The sequence below is a fragment of the Coregonus lavaretus genome (genome assembly GCF_964263955.1).
Source record: "Coregonus lavaretus genome assembly, chromosome: 36".
In the NCBI taxonomy this organism is placed as follows: domain Eukaryota; kingdom Metazoa; phylum Chordata; class Actinopteri; order Salmoniformes; family Salmonidae; genus Coregonus; species Coregonus lavaretus.
The window spans coordinates 6,887,066-6,904,757 of NC_140023.1; the positions used below are offsets into that span (position 1 = coordinate 6,887,066).

At 42.7% G+C, this 17,692-nt stretch overlaps 1 protein-coding gene across 1 annotated transcript; it reads right to left on the bottom strand.

Annotated features, from left to right (window-relative positions):
- Positions 1-949: 949 nt before the first annotated feature.
- LOC311110808 (tetraspanin-14-like) lies at positions 950-16,300 on the bottom strand. Its single transcript, XM_084153373.1, has 9 exons — positions 15,078-16,300; positions 14,266-14,354; positions 10,201-10,251; positions 8,301-8,447; positions 6,649-6,819; positions 5,288-5,413; positions 4,770-4,820; positions 3,378-3,491; positions 950-3,280 (listed from the first exon to the last, which is right to left on the bottom strand). The coding sequence occupies exons 2-9, from the start codon at positions 14,344-14,346 to the stop codon at positions 3,212-3,214; spliced, it is 810 nt and encodes a 269-aa protein (XP_084009499.1). The 5' UTR covers positions 14,347-14,354; positions 15,078-16,300; the 3' UTR covers positions 950-3,211.
- Between the last annotated feature and the right edge of the window lie 1,392 nt (positions 16,301-17,692).

A 17,692-nucleotide genomic window follows, 5' to 3' on the forward strand; every position in this document is an offset into this window, starting at 1 on the left:
TCACAGTCTGTCACTCATCAACCTGAGGAAAACAGAGACAAAAGGTCCCGTGGGCATCAAAGGGAGGGATCAAGGATTTAGTTGTTCCTACTACTTTGGCCCAAAAACAATAGAACGCTTTGTCTGATATAGAGGGATTTTGTTTTCCTATCAGGCAACACCTTTTCCTGGCAGGCAATGGCTGTATGTGGAGTTACTGGTAGTCTCTGCTCTCAATGGTTTGGACTGTAATTCCTGTCTCACATGGTCACCAGCAAATTACACAGATCTGTTCTTTCATGCGATAAATGACTACAGTCTTCTTGGAGATAAAGTATAGACTATATACACTGTATAAACGTTGCTTTGTGAATAGTATACTGCCTTGAATCGGCAGGGAATCAATAACCAAAATTAGGGTAGTCACATTTCACATAATGGCCACAATTAAGTAGTTGCCAACACCCTAAAGATAACTGGCTAATTCTAGGGCCTGAACAAAACAAATCACAATTATGACTATCAATTTATAGTAGTAATATCTAGACTGTCTAAAATGTTGCAATATTTTGAAAAAAAAAAAAATGTATTTAATGACTCCTACATGAAGGCTGTTCAGGACTATTAATTTCCCAGTATGAACACAAGAGGGCTCCAAAACACTAAATCAGTACTGTTTAGAATATATCAACTATTTTGACCAAGGAGGTACTAAAGTAGCCTTTGTTCTTCTCAGAATATCCAAAGACCACCTTATGAGTGTATACATGGCGAAGCTAATATGGCTGTGTTTACAAAGGAAGCCCAATTCTGATATTTTGCCCAATTATTGCCAAAGAGCTGAGCTGATATGATCGGTCAAAAGACCAATTAGTGGGGGGGGGGTGGGGGGGATATTAGAATTAGGCTGCCTGTGTAAATGCAGCCATTTTAATCTGTGATGATGATTAATATCACTGGGAAGTTTAACAAATGGACAAACATACTTTATTGCTTATAAAAACCTATCCAGAATTAAGAAAATTCACATTTACAAAATGTCATTAGGTAAAACAGAGATAACATCTACATATCAAAAAGGTCCCTTTTGTTAAAAACACTCCCATGATCACATGAAAGCAATCTAACAAGCACACAAAATTATGTTAAACTACATAATGTACATTGACCATCAGATGTTGTGTAAATGGGAGTTGAAGGCCTGAATGAAAGTAATTCCTTTAATTTGATCTTGTAACGTATGATATATAGCTCAAGTATAGCATTCATCAGCTGTAAAGATATCCTCCATCAACAATTACATTGTCAATCGGCAGACGCTCTTATACAGAGCAACAAGGGTTACTTTTTTGCTTAAGGGCATGTCAACAGATTTTTCACCTAGTCGGCTTGGGGAGTCGAACCAACGACCTTTCGATTACTGGCCCAATGCTCTTAACCGCTAGGCTACCTGCCATAGATGTCTCTGTAAAGCTCCCCATTCTGGTACAAGGACAGCAGTGGAGAGGGAATGGACAGGATGAAGGTAAAGCAAGCTCAATGTGTGTAGGCACTGGCAGTTATCTGGCTGGCAGCAAACACCTCTGTTGAAAACACTTTCAGAACGCTTTGAGTAATGTTTCAGGAAGTCTGCGCTCATTCTGTCTCGTTGAGGTGTACAGGCTGAGCAGAGGAGAGAGACAGGTTGGGCATCAAGACCTCCCGTACAGTTGTAATTGTATATTTTCTACATAAAAGTGCCACTGGGCAGCCCGATCAGATGACATTGTATTCAATATCTAACAAGAGCAGAGTAGAACAGCTCTCAGCACATTTCAAGCTAAAATGAAAAGGTGCTGACTGTGGGCTTGCATTTGTGAATGTGTTTAGAAAAACAGATTATTACCAAGATGCTGAGACAGTAAAAATTATTCAAGACGTTAGAGGTGAATACAATCTCTCAATCAAAACTTTCACCATGCAGGCAGATAACTAAGCCTAGGTCTAGTGATGTGATCACAACACAGATCCCGGCTATAGCTCGAAGGGATGTGAGCGCTATGATCAGATCTCACCTGTACCTCTAGAGGCCCATGCTGCTCTGGATGTCTCCCTGTCTGTCTGTGAGAAACTGGGCTCTGGAGGTCTCCACTGCTGCACCTGGTCAAGCTTCCTTGCCTGCAGTCAACACAACAGCAAAATAATCCAACTCAGCTACTCCGAGTGAACTAGCTAACTAATATTTCACTTAGGGGTCATCTAAGACTGATCAAATTAAACATGTCAACTATCTACACACATTGCATCGACAGTCGTTTCCCTTAAGTTGTATGTGTCTAAATGATCGATACTCTATGCTAGTTAGCATTTGATGCACTACACGTTGTGGAATGACAAGTTATGTGAGACACATGACTGCTAGAAAAGACAAGGCATGATGGACAATAGGTCAGAGTTTCAGCTGTGCACTTTTAGTTTTGACCAGCTGCAGACTGATTCCAATGGTTTAAAGGTAGACTGGGCTAAATGACTGCCACGAGCAGGACGGCAGATACTGAGACGAGTGAGACGCAAGACTTCACCCTCACACAGTATCTGCGCATGTGCACAGGTTCGCTTCACACTGTTACAGCGTTGTAGGTACAGGACCAAAACAGAGAAATTGAGCCTCACACTTAGTTGTGGAAATTGACCCACTACGCGGTTACTTTCTGCATCTATGTCACATTGCTGAGTCTACCTTTAAAATAGAGCTTCATTTTCCATGTTTAGCTGAGAGGTAAGGGACAATGCTGCAGGCCACAGAGAGAGAACACACCTTTTAAACCTGTGCGACGACTTAATTGTAGTTTTTGTATCATTGAGGTATGATGTAGTCGCCCAGGAATCTACCTGGGTTTATTGGTTAAGACGCTGTTCCCAGGAAAGAGGAAAACATTCAGTGTGTCTGGGGCAATTCATACAAGAATGTATCTAATTACAAAAACAAAAGGGAAACCCAGGGTGTATTTTTAAAGTCAGACTGCAATCCTGTGAGAGAAGGCACATAAGAGTCTTGAGTTGAATAAGGCAGCTTCATGTCCACTGTGCAGGCTCTGCAGAGGTTTCCATCTCCAGAGACAGAACAGTCCAAAGATAACGAGCCACAGGTATGGAAGTATTCTTGTCCCTTGCTATGCCTCAGAGAGGGAGGAATGTATGGTGGATATTCTCAGTACTGTCCCCTGTTGGCCTATGCATTCCACCACACCACTCAGTAGTAGTTAAACTTGACCTTCTCAATGTCACCGATCAGTGTCCGAGCTAAGAAGATGCCCATCATCTGAGAAGTGAGAAGAATTCACAGCATTAGCTTAGAATATATACGAATCACATCAGCATATACACATGTAGTCTCATTTCAATATCCATATATTTACCTGGAGTACAGATATAATGATGAATCCTCCAGCTACTATGTAGATATTCCGAGGCAGCCACTCCTCTAAGGCTGGGATGCAGCCCTTGACGTAAATGTTGTAGCTCCAGTCCCCCTGCAACAGGAAATGACAGCTATACGGAATAATCTTCCATACCTTCGTATATACCGGCTTACTCAAATCACCTTACGCCAACTACAAATCTTGGTGCACTTAATGCATCTTATAGGGATAGATCCAACGGATTGCTTTTTCAAATACTAAAGAAGATTTAACACCAAGTGTGTTGTCAAGAAGTTTCCCGAATTCAAAAAGGCTCCAATCCGCTATTGTGTAGCCATTATCCATGACAGCCTATGAAAACATGTGAGTTAAATTAATATTGAGCATCATAAGGGGCAAAGGAAAGGTCAACATTAGCAAATATTTGATTCTTCTGCAATTAATTGACGAGTCATCTATGATAGTGAAATTCATCGCTTCTATTTTCAGCATAAAAACCACCCATTTATCTAGGTGCATCTGCAGTGTGAGACGTTTTTCCTGACCAACAAAAAAAGACAAATCAGTTTGCCTTAAAACCTTGTTGTAAACCCCTGTATGGTTCTTCCTTCTCCCAAACTAATAACAAGGAAGATGAATAGTTAATTCTGAGCCAGGGGATCAGAACCAATGTCAACAGGGTGAATGTGAAAAACACCAATTTAAACCAGCTTTGAGTGACCACTGAAACACTAGGCCAAAATATAGATAAAATAATCATTTATATTCAGCCTGCCGCTCTTCGTAGTGACAGAGATTCACAGGGGCAGAAGGGAGCCTGCCACAACATGAGTTTCTCCCATTTGGGTAATAGAAAGAAAAGACCCTGTCGATACGGAGTTTAAATTACATTTACATTATTTAGCAGACGCTCTTATCCAGAGCGACTTGCCACTAAATCCTGTATCATCTACCCTTAAAATAAATGTAAGTTTACTTTCTGCACTGAAATTGCCCCTAAAACTTTTACTCTCACAATATAATGTTTTCCTTTCACAGCAATAGTCTTACTACAGCTAGCACAGAGGTAGATTGTCGCAAACAGTAGACATGGATGCATACACAGGCGATATAAAAACACAAAGAGATAGTTCGGGATTTTTAACGCTAGTTAGCAATTGCAGTAACGCTAGATGGCAACGTCCTTAAACTGAACGCAGAGACAAACATTTTATCCACGAGTTCATCTGACTCTGGGGAAAGTAGATAAAGGGCTTCATTGCCAAAATCCTGAAGTATCCCTTTAAAGACATGCAGTAGGCGATCATCAAGGGAAATAGCGTCTGCTAAATAGCACATATTATATTATGTATACATGTGTATGTGATGTGTGCGCTGATAGGGTCATACCTTTGGACCTTTACGGACATCATATCCACACTGGGTGTTCAAAACTGAGTCCTGAGGAGAGAGGAAGCAACAGCTTGATTTAGTCCTGTCAGTGTCAAGGACTAACAAGAAGCATACCTAAAAATGCATATGACAGTGGGAGTTGTAACACGAGAACAGAGTGACTTATTCAGAGGAGACAGATACTGAAGGAGCAATGACACCAACGACGTATTTCCATACAGAATTTACCCAAAATGATCAGGCTTTTCACTTGGGGCCAAAGCCAGTCCACTGGTACTTTTCAGCTAGCATTTACATAACAATGGCTAACTGAACTTTAACACCTTCTCACAAAGCAACTGCTTTGATTATGTAGAGGTTGCCGATTATGCTCTTCACAAGTCCTCAGTCAGCCCTAACTATGGAAACACAATTTCCCTAGTATAACATAAGGGTGTATACACTAGTGTAACACTTGTTACAGTGGAAAAGCAGCACAAGAGACACATGGAGATACGGGCAGACAGAGTACTCACTGCAGGATCACTGATGCAGCAGGAGAAGGGAACGCCACACCTCTCTCTGCTGGGGTTGTTGATGGTACAGTTGAAGTAGACATTCAGGTTCCAGTCATCAGGCTCCTTGGCTCCGCAGCAGTGGTTCTAGGACAGACAGTAGAGGTGAGTCAGAGATGGTTCTAACTAACTGAAGGGTCTTCATACCACACATCTGACAGTGTAGGACTGAGCATACAGTACATATCCACTGGGAGGACAACAGTTCAGGTCGTATCAGGTCCCCAGAGAACAACAAGCCATTGTAGCGAGGCTTGTGAAAACAAGCACACAATCAATAGGATGTACTGTGCCTTCGGAAAGTATTCAGAACCCTTGACTTTTTCCACATTGTTACGTTACAGCCTTGGATTAAATAAATAAAAATCCTCAGCATTCTACACACAATAACCCATAATGACAAAGCAAAAACAGGTTATAGATTTTTTTGCAAATGTATTACAAATAAAAAAACTGAAATACCTTATTTACATAACTATTCAGACCCTTTGCTATGACATTCGAAATTGAGCTCAGGTGCATCCTGTTTCCATTGATGTGGGGATGTTTTTCAGTGGCAGGTACTGGGAGACTAGTCATGTTTGAAGGAAAGATGAATGGAGCAAAGTACAGAGAGATCCTTGATGAAACCCTGCTCCAGAGCACTCAGGTCCTCAGACTGGGGCGAAGGTTCACCTTCCAACAGGACAACGACCCTAAGCACACAGCCAAGACAACGCAGGAGTGGCTTCGGGACAAGTCTCTGAATGTCCCCGAGTGGCCCAGCCAGATACCGGACTTGTACCCGATCGAACATCTCTGGAGAGACCTGAAAATAGCTGCAGAGAAGAATGGGAGAAACTCCCCAAATACAGGTGTGCCAAGCTTGTAGTGTCATACCCAAGAAGAATCGATGCTGTAATCGCTGCCAAAGGTGCTTCAACAAAGTACTGAGTAAAGGGTCTGAATACTTATGTAAATGTAATATTTCAGTTTTAAAAAATTATAAATTAACAACAATTTCTAAAAACCTGTTTTTGCTTTGTCATTATGGGGTATTGTGTGTAGATTGATGAGGGGGGGGGGGAAATGGAAAAAGTCAAGGGGTCTGAATACATTCCGAAGGCACTGTATGAACAATCTGAGCGTTTAGGAGGAAAGGAAACAATGTGACAAAGGATATGAGGGACAGCAGGAAACAAGACAGCAGCAAGACATTATCAGGGAGGGGAAAGAGGCACTGGTTAAAACGTCACCTTGTCTCACATTCCCTTTCTCCCTGCCTCTATATCCCATTACACACCCCCACAACCAGACTCTGCATATCTCTCCCTCTCTCCTACCATCTTTTGCAGGGAGTCGATGAGGTTCTGCAGGTCGATGTCCTCTCTGTAGGCCTTGACGTTGGCCAGGAAGAAGTCATTGATCCACTCCCTGACGTTGTCCTGGAAGACGAACGCCAGCACGGCTGCCGTCAGCTCCAGGAAGAAGATGAACCCGATGACCCCTGAAAACTGAAGGAGAGAAACAAGTAATCTACCAGTGGTGTGAGACAGATAGAGGGGCATCAGTCACAGAACAGAGAAAGAAAGGATAGTAGTGTTCCTGGTAGCATGTTTGGTAGTGCTTTGCATGGGTAAAAAAACAAAAAAACAATTGCATGCCCTTATCAATGGAGTAGTGTTCTCACAATACCAACATTTTACTAATGATAAGATACCAGGCCAAGTATCACGAGACCGAGTAGTATCGCGATACCACGGGGGAAAACAATTCTGAGTGGCCTAGCATCCTGTCTGTCCATTCCCTCCGACACTTGCGGCAGGTAGCTTAGTGGGTAAGAGCGTTGTGCCAGTAACCGAAAGGTCGCTGGTTCTAATCCCCGAGCCGACTAGGTGAAAAATCTGTCGATGTGCCCTTGAGCAAGGCACTTAACCCTAATTGCTCCTGTAAGTCGCTCTGGATAAGAGCGTCTGCTAAATGACCAAAAATAAATAAAAATAAATAAAATAAATAATAAATAAAATAAAATAATTGTTCCCGTTTTCTAAATTTATGTGCATGTGCTACACCAACAACCTTTCACTGATATTCACACTTCTACTCAACACAACACATATCGTATTCAACTTCACACTGTATAATAGAATACTGCATAGAATGGCTGATTTGTGATTTGGCTGGAGGAATATACATACATAATGATCTGCATGTCATTGTGGCAGTAAGGGGAAAACACTGCACGAAACCTTCTTTACTCTTCAGTACACAGACTCTCCACCTCCCTCCCACACACACCACCATCTCCCCAACACATACTAGGCCTACCTGTTAAATTCTCTGGCAACAGCTCTGGTGGACATTGCCTGCAGTCAGCATGCCAATTGCATGCTCCCTCAAAACTTGAGATTGTGTTGTGTGACAAAACTGCACATTCTAGTGGCCTTATGTCCCCAATACAAAGTGAACCTGTGTAATGATCATGCTGTTTAATCAGCTTTTTGATATGCCACACCTGTCAGATGGATTAATTATCTTTGCAAAGGAGAAATGCTCACTAATGTAGGGCGGAGCATAATTGGCCCAGCGTCGTCCGGGTTAGAGGAGTGTTTGGCTGGGGTAGGCCGAAAAATTTGGTAGTACCGCATGAAATTGTACTACGGTTTTCTTAAAATGTTGCTATCATAAGTATCATGGTGTTTTGGTACTGTGATATTACTGTGCAACACTACAATGCAGGATGTTGTGAATGAAGGAATCTCTTATTCATAGATTTCCACTCATTAAGATGGACACACCTTGTTAGTCATCATATTGGATGTTGCATCAACAGAGGAGCATGTCTGACTCATGGAGCACAAGCTGGGCCAACAGAGATGCTTGCTTGTAAGGGCAGCTAAAATATGTATACAATTAAGCTATCGGTATGCTATGAGAGACCCAAGAGACAGAGAGAGAAATAGAAAGAGGATTGTTGAAGTGGTGCGGTACTCACAAATTTGAGGAGGCATATGTTCTCCCTGAGTGCCCCTACACATCCTGCAAAGCCCAGGATGAAGGTGAGCGCTCCCACCGCCAGCACCAGCCACACGGGATCAAAGCCATGCAGCCGTGTCACCTGGGTCAGGTCCAACAGCACTCCCTACAGGTGAGAGCAGTTGAGTTAAAGGCCTAGTGCAGTCAAAAACACGATTTCCCCTGTGTTTTAAATATATTGCCACACAATGAGGTTGGAATAATACTGTGGTATTGCGAAAATGATAATGCTTTTTTAGTCTAAGAGCTGTTTGAAAAGACTGCCTGAAATTGTTGCCCGTTTTGGTGGGATGGCCTTCAACGGTGACATCACCAGGTGGTAATTTAGTTAGACCAATAAGAAAGAGTTCCAAACCTCTGCCAATAACAGCTAGTTTTCACCTCCCCACTCAGACCACTCCCAAAACAGTCCTAACAAAATTATTGCTCTTTGCTAACAAGTTTTTTGTTTATTTTTGACCATTTTAATTGAAAACAATCACAGTAAGGTACTTAATTGGTAGCCATAAAATGATTTGTTAGAGATAAAAACCGCTGCATTGGACCTTTAACCGTTGAGCTAACAGATCCCCAGGCTACTGTGCATGGCGACACAGGACAGCGGGTGAATTAAATTAAATACTGTATGACCTGAACTATTACCCAAAATTTAGTTTTTTTAAAGAACTAATTGACCGAAGTCTGGTCAATTATTTGAATACTATTTTGTTAATTTTTTTTCTGTGAGCTCTCTACATATAAATCAGATCAAGCCTGAACTATGCGATGTAGTAGGGAGTTGTTTCCAACAGGCTAATATTCTATATCGCTTTGCGCAGAAAATGTGGTAATTAACAACAATGACCATAATTCATCTACTTGTCCGGTCAGTGCCTGGTTTATGCCTGCTAAATTAGGTTAGTGTGGGGCACGGAGAGAAGAATGTGCGAGAGGGATAGAGAGCAGTTGCTTCACGAGGTCTCTCTACATGATCTAAGTGATTGACAGTTGGTATTCAGCAGTCATAAAAGTATTCCTTATTTACTTTGAAGAACTACTACAATAGTTATTTTGTCAAACAGCATAGGCAGCAGCTCTGTAGAGTTTAGATGAAGACTTGGAATGAAATAATAAATTCATCAAATAAAACAAATGTAATATACACAACTGAAATATTGTATTAAAGTGTTGTGAATAAATTGTTAATAAGTGATAATCAGTAATGGGCAGTCACTACCATCATGGGACTTTTATTAAATTGTTCTATTCTGTGCTGGGACAGCATCCGACACAATGCATTTAATGTTCACAAAAAAAAAAAAAAAGAAACTGAAAGTGATTACAAAGGTGATTTTTAATAATCGAACCCAACCTCAAAAAGCACTAATCGCTCAGCACTAGACACTGATGACTCAGAGACGGATATCATTTCAAGCACAGCCTTCAACATGCAGGCAGACAGTCATTATGAGAATCAATTATTTCATACACTGAATAAATCACATGTTGGAGTACCTGTGATTAAAAGCTGGCGTGTTAACTAGTAACATGAATAGGTCCAATACGCATTAGAATAACCTCTAGTAGTTGAACGGTTCGACCCTACAGAACACAGACATTTACATTAAAATGTCTTATCAGCTAAGGTTAAGCCATGTGTAACAAGAGGGGAAATTACATTTGAATTTGATAGTTGTGAATCTTTCAAAAGCTGTGATGGCAGTGATGAGAAGTAACTGGACAATCCTGGCTTAAGTATTCTACTGCCGATCAGTCTGTGTGTTTAAGCTCTAACTCAAACACAGTCATTGGGCAGAGTTCAGTTGTCTCTGTCCAGTGGTGAAACATTCACAAGGCCATGGGAGAAGCTGCTCACTCACCTTCTCACTCCAGGCCCAGAACCCAATGGCGATGAATGCTGCTCCAGCCAGCTGAAGAAGCACAGAAAGTATTTTTTCTGAGGTGTTCATTTATTTACATCAGGTGTGTTTACTTGTATTTAACATAGGCATTAGGCAGACCTCTGCCACTAAAGAACATTGAAGCATAATTAGATATAAAAGAGGAAGCCTTCTCACAACAAAAACACTGACACCTTTAATTAAAGGGGAAGCAACATAATTAAATACATTGTTAAAAACAGGAAGGGCGGTCACATGTGGTTACCACAGATCCTTGCACTCAAGACGACACCCCCTTCCCTATCAAGAGATGAAGTAACACTCTTAACCAGAATCCAAACTGACTCATTTCTACATTTCCTGTTGACACCAAGAGAGGAAGTTGACACCTATCATACTGAGTCCTGTTCACTCTAAAGCAGGAAGTAGGGGCTCTGAATGTTCATTCTCAACTCTGGGTGTTGGCAGGGCATTGATAGAAATGCGAAAAGTGGCAGCACAAAGCTCAAAAAAAGGTCCACATTATTCTTTAATTGACCAAATAAACCAAAGCCTCACGACGCCAGAACAGCGGAGTCACTCACCACCTTCCGGAGACACTTGAAACCCCACCTCTTTAAGGAATACCTGGGATAGGATAAAGTAATCCTTCTATCCCCCTTACCCCACCCCAAAGAAAGAAAAAACATTGTAAAGTGGTTATCCCACTGACTATAAGGTGAACGCACCAATTTGTAAGTCGCTCTGGATAAGAGCGTCTGCTAAATGATGTAAATGTAATGTTCTAGCAGTGTCTGAATCCTGGCTTAGGAAGGCCACCAAAAACTCTGAAATGTCCACCCCCAAGCATAACATTTTCCGTCTAGATAGAATTGCCAAAGGGGGCAGAGTTGCAATCTACTGTAGAGATATCCTGCAGAGCTCTATCATACTATCCACGTCTGTGCCCAAACAGTTTGAGCTTCTACTTCTAAAAATCCACCTTTCCAGAAATAAGTCTCATTGTTGCCGCTTGCTACAGACCCCCCTCAGCCCCCAGCTGTGCCCTGGACACCATATGTGAATTGATTGCCCCCCATCTATCCTCAGAGTTCGTACTGCTTGGTGACCTAAACTGGGATATGCTCAACACCCCGGCCGTCCTACAATCTAAACTAGATGCCCTCAATCTCACAAATTATCAAGGAACCTACCAGGTAAACATGGGCTCCCTTATAGATATCATCCTGACTAATTTACCCTGTAAATACACCTCCGCTGTCTTCAACCAGGATCTCAGCAATCACTGCCTCATTGCCTGCGTCCGTAATGGGTCCTCGGTCAAACGAACACCGCTCATCACTGTCAAACGCTCCCTAAAAACACTTCAGCAAGTAGGCCTTTCTAATTGACCTGGCCCGGGTATCCTGGATGGATATTGACCTCATTCCGTCAGTAGAGGATGCCTGGTTGTTCTTTGAAAGTGCTTTCCTCTCAATCTTAAATAAGCATGCCCCATTCAAAAAATTCAGAACTAAGAACAGATATAGCCCCTGGTTCACCCCACACTGCCCTTGACCAGCACAAAAACATCCTGTGGCGTACTGCATTAGCATCGAACAGCCCCGCGATATGCAACTTTTCAGGGAAGTCAGGAACCAATATACACAATCAGTTAGGAAAGCAAAGGCTAGCTTTTTCAAACAGAAATGTGCATCCTGTAGCACTACTCCAAAAAGTTTTGGGACACTGTAAAGTCCATGGAGAATAAGAGCACCTCCTCCCAGCTGCCCACTGCACTGAGGCTAGGAAACACTGTCACCACCGATAAATCTACTATACTCGAGAATTTAATAAGCATTTTGCTACGGCTGGCCATGCTTTCCACCTGGCTACCCATACCCCGGCCACCAGCTCTGCAACTTGCCCATGCCCTGTGTATTTGTGTATATCAATGATGTCGCTCTTGCTGCTGGTGACTCTCAGATCCACCTCTATGCAGACGACACCATTTTGTATACATCTGGCCCTTCATTGGACACTGTTAACAACCCTCCAAACGAGCTTCAATGCCATACAACACTCCTTCCGTAGCCTCCAACTGCTCTTAAACGCATGCTCTTCAATCGAACGCTGCTTGCACCCACCCGACTAGAATCACTACTCTCGGCGGGTCTGACTTAGAATATGTGGACAACTACAAATACCTAGGTGTCTGGTTAGACCATAAACTCTCCTTCCAGACTCACATTAACCATCTCCAATCCAAAGTTAAATCTAGAATCGGCTTCCTATTTTGCAACAAAGCCTCCTTCACTCATGCTGCCAAACATGCCCTCGTAAAACTGACTATCCTACCGATCCTTGACTTCGGCGATGTCATTTACAAAATAGCCTCCAACACTCTACTCAGCAAATTGGATGTAGTCTATCACAGTGCCATCCGTTTTGTCACCAAAGCCCCATATACTACCCACCATTGTGACCTGTAAGCTCTTGTTTGGCTGGTCCTCACTACATATGTCGCCAAACCCACTAGCTCCAGGTCATCTTTAAATCACTGCTTGGCAAATCCCTGCCTTATCTTAGCTCATTGGTCACCATAGCAACACCCACCTGTAGTATGCGCTCCAGCAGGTATATCTCACTGGTCGTCCCCAAAGCCAACACCTCGTTTGGCCGCCACTCCTTCCAGTTCTCTGCTGCTAATGACTGGAACGAGCTGCAAAAATCTCTGAAGCTGGAGACTCTTATCTCCCTCACTAACTTTAAGCATAATTTGTCAGAGCAGCTTACCGATCACTGCACCTGTACATAGCCCATCTAATTAGCCCATCCAACTACCTCATCCCCATATTGTTATTTATTTTGCACCCCAGTATCTCTATTTGCACATATATCACTCCAGTGTTAATACTAAATTGTAATTATTTTGCACTATGGCCTATTTATTGCCTTACCTCATTTGCACACACTGTATTTAGATTTTCTATTGTGTTATTGACTGTATGTTTTGTTTATCCCATGTGTAACTGTGTTGTTGTTTTTAAATCGCACTGCTTTGCTTTATCTTGGACAGGTCGCAGTTGTTAATGAGAACATTTACGTCATTTAGCAGATGCTCTTATCCAGAGCGACTTACAGGAGCAATTAGGGTTAAGTGCCTTGCTTAAGGGCACAGACAGATTTTTTCACCTAGTCGGCTCGGGGATTAGAACCAGCGACCTTTCGGATACTGGCACAACGCTCTTAACCACTAAGCTACCTGCCGCTTCGAACTTGTTCTCAACTGGCCTACCTGGTTAAATAAAGGTTAAATAAATAAATAAAAAATGAGACAAGGGGGTGTCATAGCATTTGCTTGCGTAATCCGACTGTTACCATGGTTACCCCATGATATTCAGTCTGAAAAAAGTCTGCCTATAAAAGACGCAAGGGTCTACAAACCAGAATGTTGACTAAAATTATATTTACACTTACTTTACAGGTTCTGTGCTGTTAGTCCTTTTGACGGTAGGAGGTGGAGATAAGGTATCCACAGGAAAGTGTTGTTTATCCAACTTTTTGCAGCACCAGTAGGTTCTGTCGCTTGTATTTTCAATCTCCTGACGCATTGCACTTTATGTAAACGATAGCCGAATGTAACCAAACGTAGTCGACCAAAGCACGTTTCCTCGCAATCAACTTGCAGTGTTTTGCCAGCTGATTGCGTGGGACAAAGTTCGGTATGTTGTTCGGCCATAGTGTGCAAGTGTTTGTTGCATGCGAATTGCTTCAGTATTGAAAACACAAAACAAGAAATACAAACCAGCGTCCTGAAGGTCGGGTTGATAACGCTTCCCTGTGGATATTTTGTCTCAGATTTCCTCTGACGACATAGGGACAAAAGCAGCGGACAACATGTCAAGTAAGTTTGTTCAACATTCTGACTTGTAATGGCACTGTTCGGGAATGCTGAGCCTACATGTTAGAGATGTGTAAGTATTTCACTCTCGAATTCTCAAAGTGGCTAAGCATTAGCCTACGTTACTAAAGGTTTACAGGGCTTCTGGTAGTGTTACTTACCCAAAATATTATGTTGTAGCTAAACATGAGGTACTTGTAGCAGCAGCTGACCTCTGCATTTTCATAACGATAGTAGTGCATCTTTTCCCCTATGACGAGAGACAATAACATTTAGCTAGGTGGCACTGATATAACAGGATGTGAAAGGTTTACCTAGTTAGCTAGTGTATAATCCAGCTGCATCTTCATAAAGTTCAGCAACATATCTAGTTAGTTAGCGCAACTGAAACACTGAATGGTAGCTACAACTGATTGTTGGCAAGTTAGCGTTTACCCTTTTTGGCCATCTAGTTAACTAGTTAACGTTAATAGTTTACCAATTTCGAGCTAGCTCAAGTCGTTACTTACCCGTTTACCGCGTTAGTTGGTCAAGACAAACAATTTATACTGTGGCTAACTAACTATCGCTAGATAACGTGGTAACTTTACAGTAGGTAGCTACATGTAAACACAGCTAACATAGCTAGTTAGGTAGTTACTAGCTAAGGTTACTAACAACGGTGGCTACCCGGGACATAACTATCTGATTCAATCGAACGTTAAAACACATGCCATTCAATAATTGTGCAGATAGCTAAGGATCTAACGTCACCTAGCTAGATGCCATGCACTCTCGCTAACGTTCGTTAATTTAGCTAGATAACGTTAAATTAGCTAGCCATTGACTAGGACTTAGCGAACGTTAGCTTGGTTGCTGACTAGCGGTGAAGAGATTCTGTTCGTATAACTACAGGTAGCTAGATAACTTAAAACAAATATTCGGCAAACTGGTTACAAAAGTACGTTACATTCAATAAATTGGTCATACTTACTTCTTCGTCGCTAGCGATCAACACTCACCACTTTGTTGCTTGGCTGAGTTTTGAAAACTCTTTGGATACTTTATTCTCCCTAAGGGCAGCAGGCCACGCCCAATTTGTCCGTGGCGTGCTGCGCCATACCGGAAGTTGCTATAAAATTCTCAGGAGACTTCTTTGGAACAATGACTAACATAAAAACAAAACGTAGTTTGTTTTTATGTTGTTAGTCATTGTTACAAAGTTAGAAGTTAGAACTTGAATTGTTAATTGATTGAGTAATCTATTGAAACACAACTCTTCAACTTTATGGAAATATAAAAATATCCTCAAAGATAGCCCTATCACCAATTAATATGGTTAATAAATGGCATTTTATCTGTTGATCAATAAATGACACACACACAAATCAAATGTTATTTGTCACATACACGTGTTTAGCAGATGTTATAGCGGGTGTAGCGAAATGCATGTGCTTCTAGCTGTGCAGTAATATCTAACAATTTCACAACATATACCCAATACACACAAAACTAGTAAGGAATGGGATTGAAGAATATATACATGTGGACAAGCAATGACAGAGGGGCATGGACTAAGATACAGTAGAATATTATAGAATAGAATGCAGTATATACATATGAGATGAGTAGTGCAAGATATGTAAACATTATTAAAGTGACTAGTGTTCCATTTCTTAAAGTGGCCAGTGATTTCAATAAGCAGCAGCAGCCTCTAATGTGCTAGTGATGGCTATAACAGTCTGATGGCCTGGAGATAGAAGCTGTTTTTCATTCTCTCGGTTCCAGCTTTGATGCACCTGTACTGACCCCGCCTTCTGGATGATAGCGGGGTGAACAGGCAGTGGCTCGGGTGGTTGATGTCCTTGATGATCTTTTTGGTCTTCCTGTGACATCGGGTGCTGTACGTTTCTTGGAGGGTGGGTAGTTTGCCCTCGGTAATGCGTTCGGCAGACCGCACCACCCTCTGGAGAGCCCTGCGGTTGCAGGCGGTGCAGTTGCCGTACCAGGCGGTGATACAGCCCAACAGGATGCTCTCAATTGTGCATCTGTAAAAGTTTGTGAGGGTTTTAGGTGCTAAGCCGAATTTCTTCAGCCTCCTGAGGTTGAAGAGGCTCTGTTGCGCCTTCTTCACCACACTGTCTGCGTGGGTGGACCATTTCAATTTGTCAGTGATGTGTACACCAAGGAACTTGAAGCTTTCCACCTTCTCCACTGCGGTCCCGTCGATGTGGATAGGGGGGTGCACCCTCTGCTGTTTCCTGAAGTCCACGATCATTTCCTTTGTTTTGTTGATGTTGAGTGAGAGGTTATTTTCCTGGCACCACACTCCCAGAGCCCTCACCTCCTCCCTGTAGGTGGTCTCGTCATTGTTGGTAATCAAGCCTACTACTGTTGTGTCGTCTGCAAACTTGATGATTGAGTTGGAGGCGTGCTTGGCCACGCAGTCATGGGTGAACAGGGAGTACAGGAGGGGGCTGAGCACGCACCATTGTGGGGCCCCAGTGTTGAGGATCAGCGAAGTGGAGATGTTGTTTCCTACCTTCATCACCTGGGGGCGGCGCGTCAGGAAGTCCAGGACCCAGTTGCACAGGGCAGGGTTCAGACCCAGGGCCTCGAGCTTAATGATGAGCTTGGAGGGTACTATGGTGTTGAATGCTGAGCTATAGTCAATGAACAGCATTCTTACATAGGTATTCCTCTTGTCCAGATGGGATAGGGCAGTGTGCAGTGTGATGGCGATTGCATCGTCTGTGGATCTATTGAGGCGGTAAGCAAATTGAAGTGGGTCTAGGATGACAGGTAAGGTAGAGGTGATATGATCCTTGACTAGTCTCTCAAAGCACTTCATGATGACAGAGGTGAGTGCGACAGGGCGATAGTCATTTAGTTCAGTTATCTTTGCTTTCTTGGGTACAGGAACAATGGTGGCCATCTTGAAGCATGTGGGAACAGCACACTGGGAAAGGGAGATATTGAATATATCTATAAACACACCAGCCAGCTGGTCTGCGCATGCTCTGAGGACACGGCTAGGGATGCCGTCTGGGCCGGCAGCCTTGCGGGGGTTAACATGCTTAAATGTCTTAATCACGTTGGCCATGGAGAAGGAGAGGCCACAGTCCTTGGTAGTGGGCCTTGTCAGTGGCACTGTGTTATCCTTAAAACGGGCGAAGAAGGTGTTTAGCTTGTCTGGAAGCGAGACTTCGGTGTCGGCGACGTGGCTGGTTTTCCTTTCGTAGTCCGTGATTGTCTGTAGACACTGCCACATTCGTCTCGTGTCTGAGCCGTTGAATTGCGACTCCACTTTGTCTCTATACTGATGTTTTGCCAGATTAATTGCCTTATGGAGTGAGTAGCTACACTGTTTGTATTCTGCCATATTCCCAATCACCTTGCCATGGTTGAATGCGGTGGTTCGCGCTTTCAGATTTGCGTGAATGCTGCCATCTATCCACGGTTTCTGGTTAGGGTACGTTTTAATGGTCACAGTGGGCACAACCTCACCTATACACTTCCTGATAAACTCAGTCACCGTTTCAGTGAATTCGTCTAAATTATTTTCTGAAGCTACCCAGAACATATCCCAGTCCGCGTGATCAAAACAAT

Excerpts from the sequence above, each read along its gene's own strand:
- LOC311110808 (XM_084153373.1), bottom strand. The coding sequence starts at position 14,346 with ATGCACTACTATCGTTATGAAAATGCAGAGGTCAGCTGCTGCTACAAG. Across the intron at positions 10,252-14,265 it reads GCTACAACATAATATTTTGG|CTGGCTGGAGCAGCATTCAT; the intron begins GTAAGTAACACT and ends GTGCTTCTTCAG. Across the intron at positions 4,821-5,287 it reads GCTGCATCAGTGATCCTGCA|GACTCAGTTTTGAACACCCA; the intron begins GTGAGTACTCTG and ends CTCTCTCCTCAG.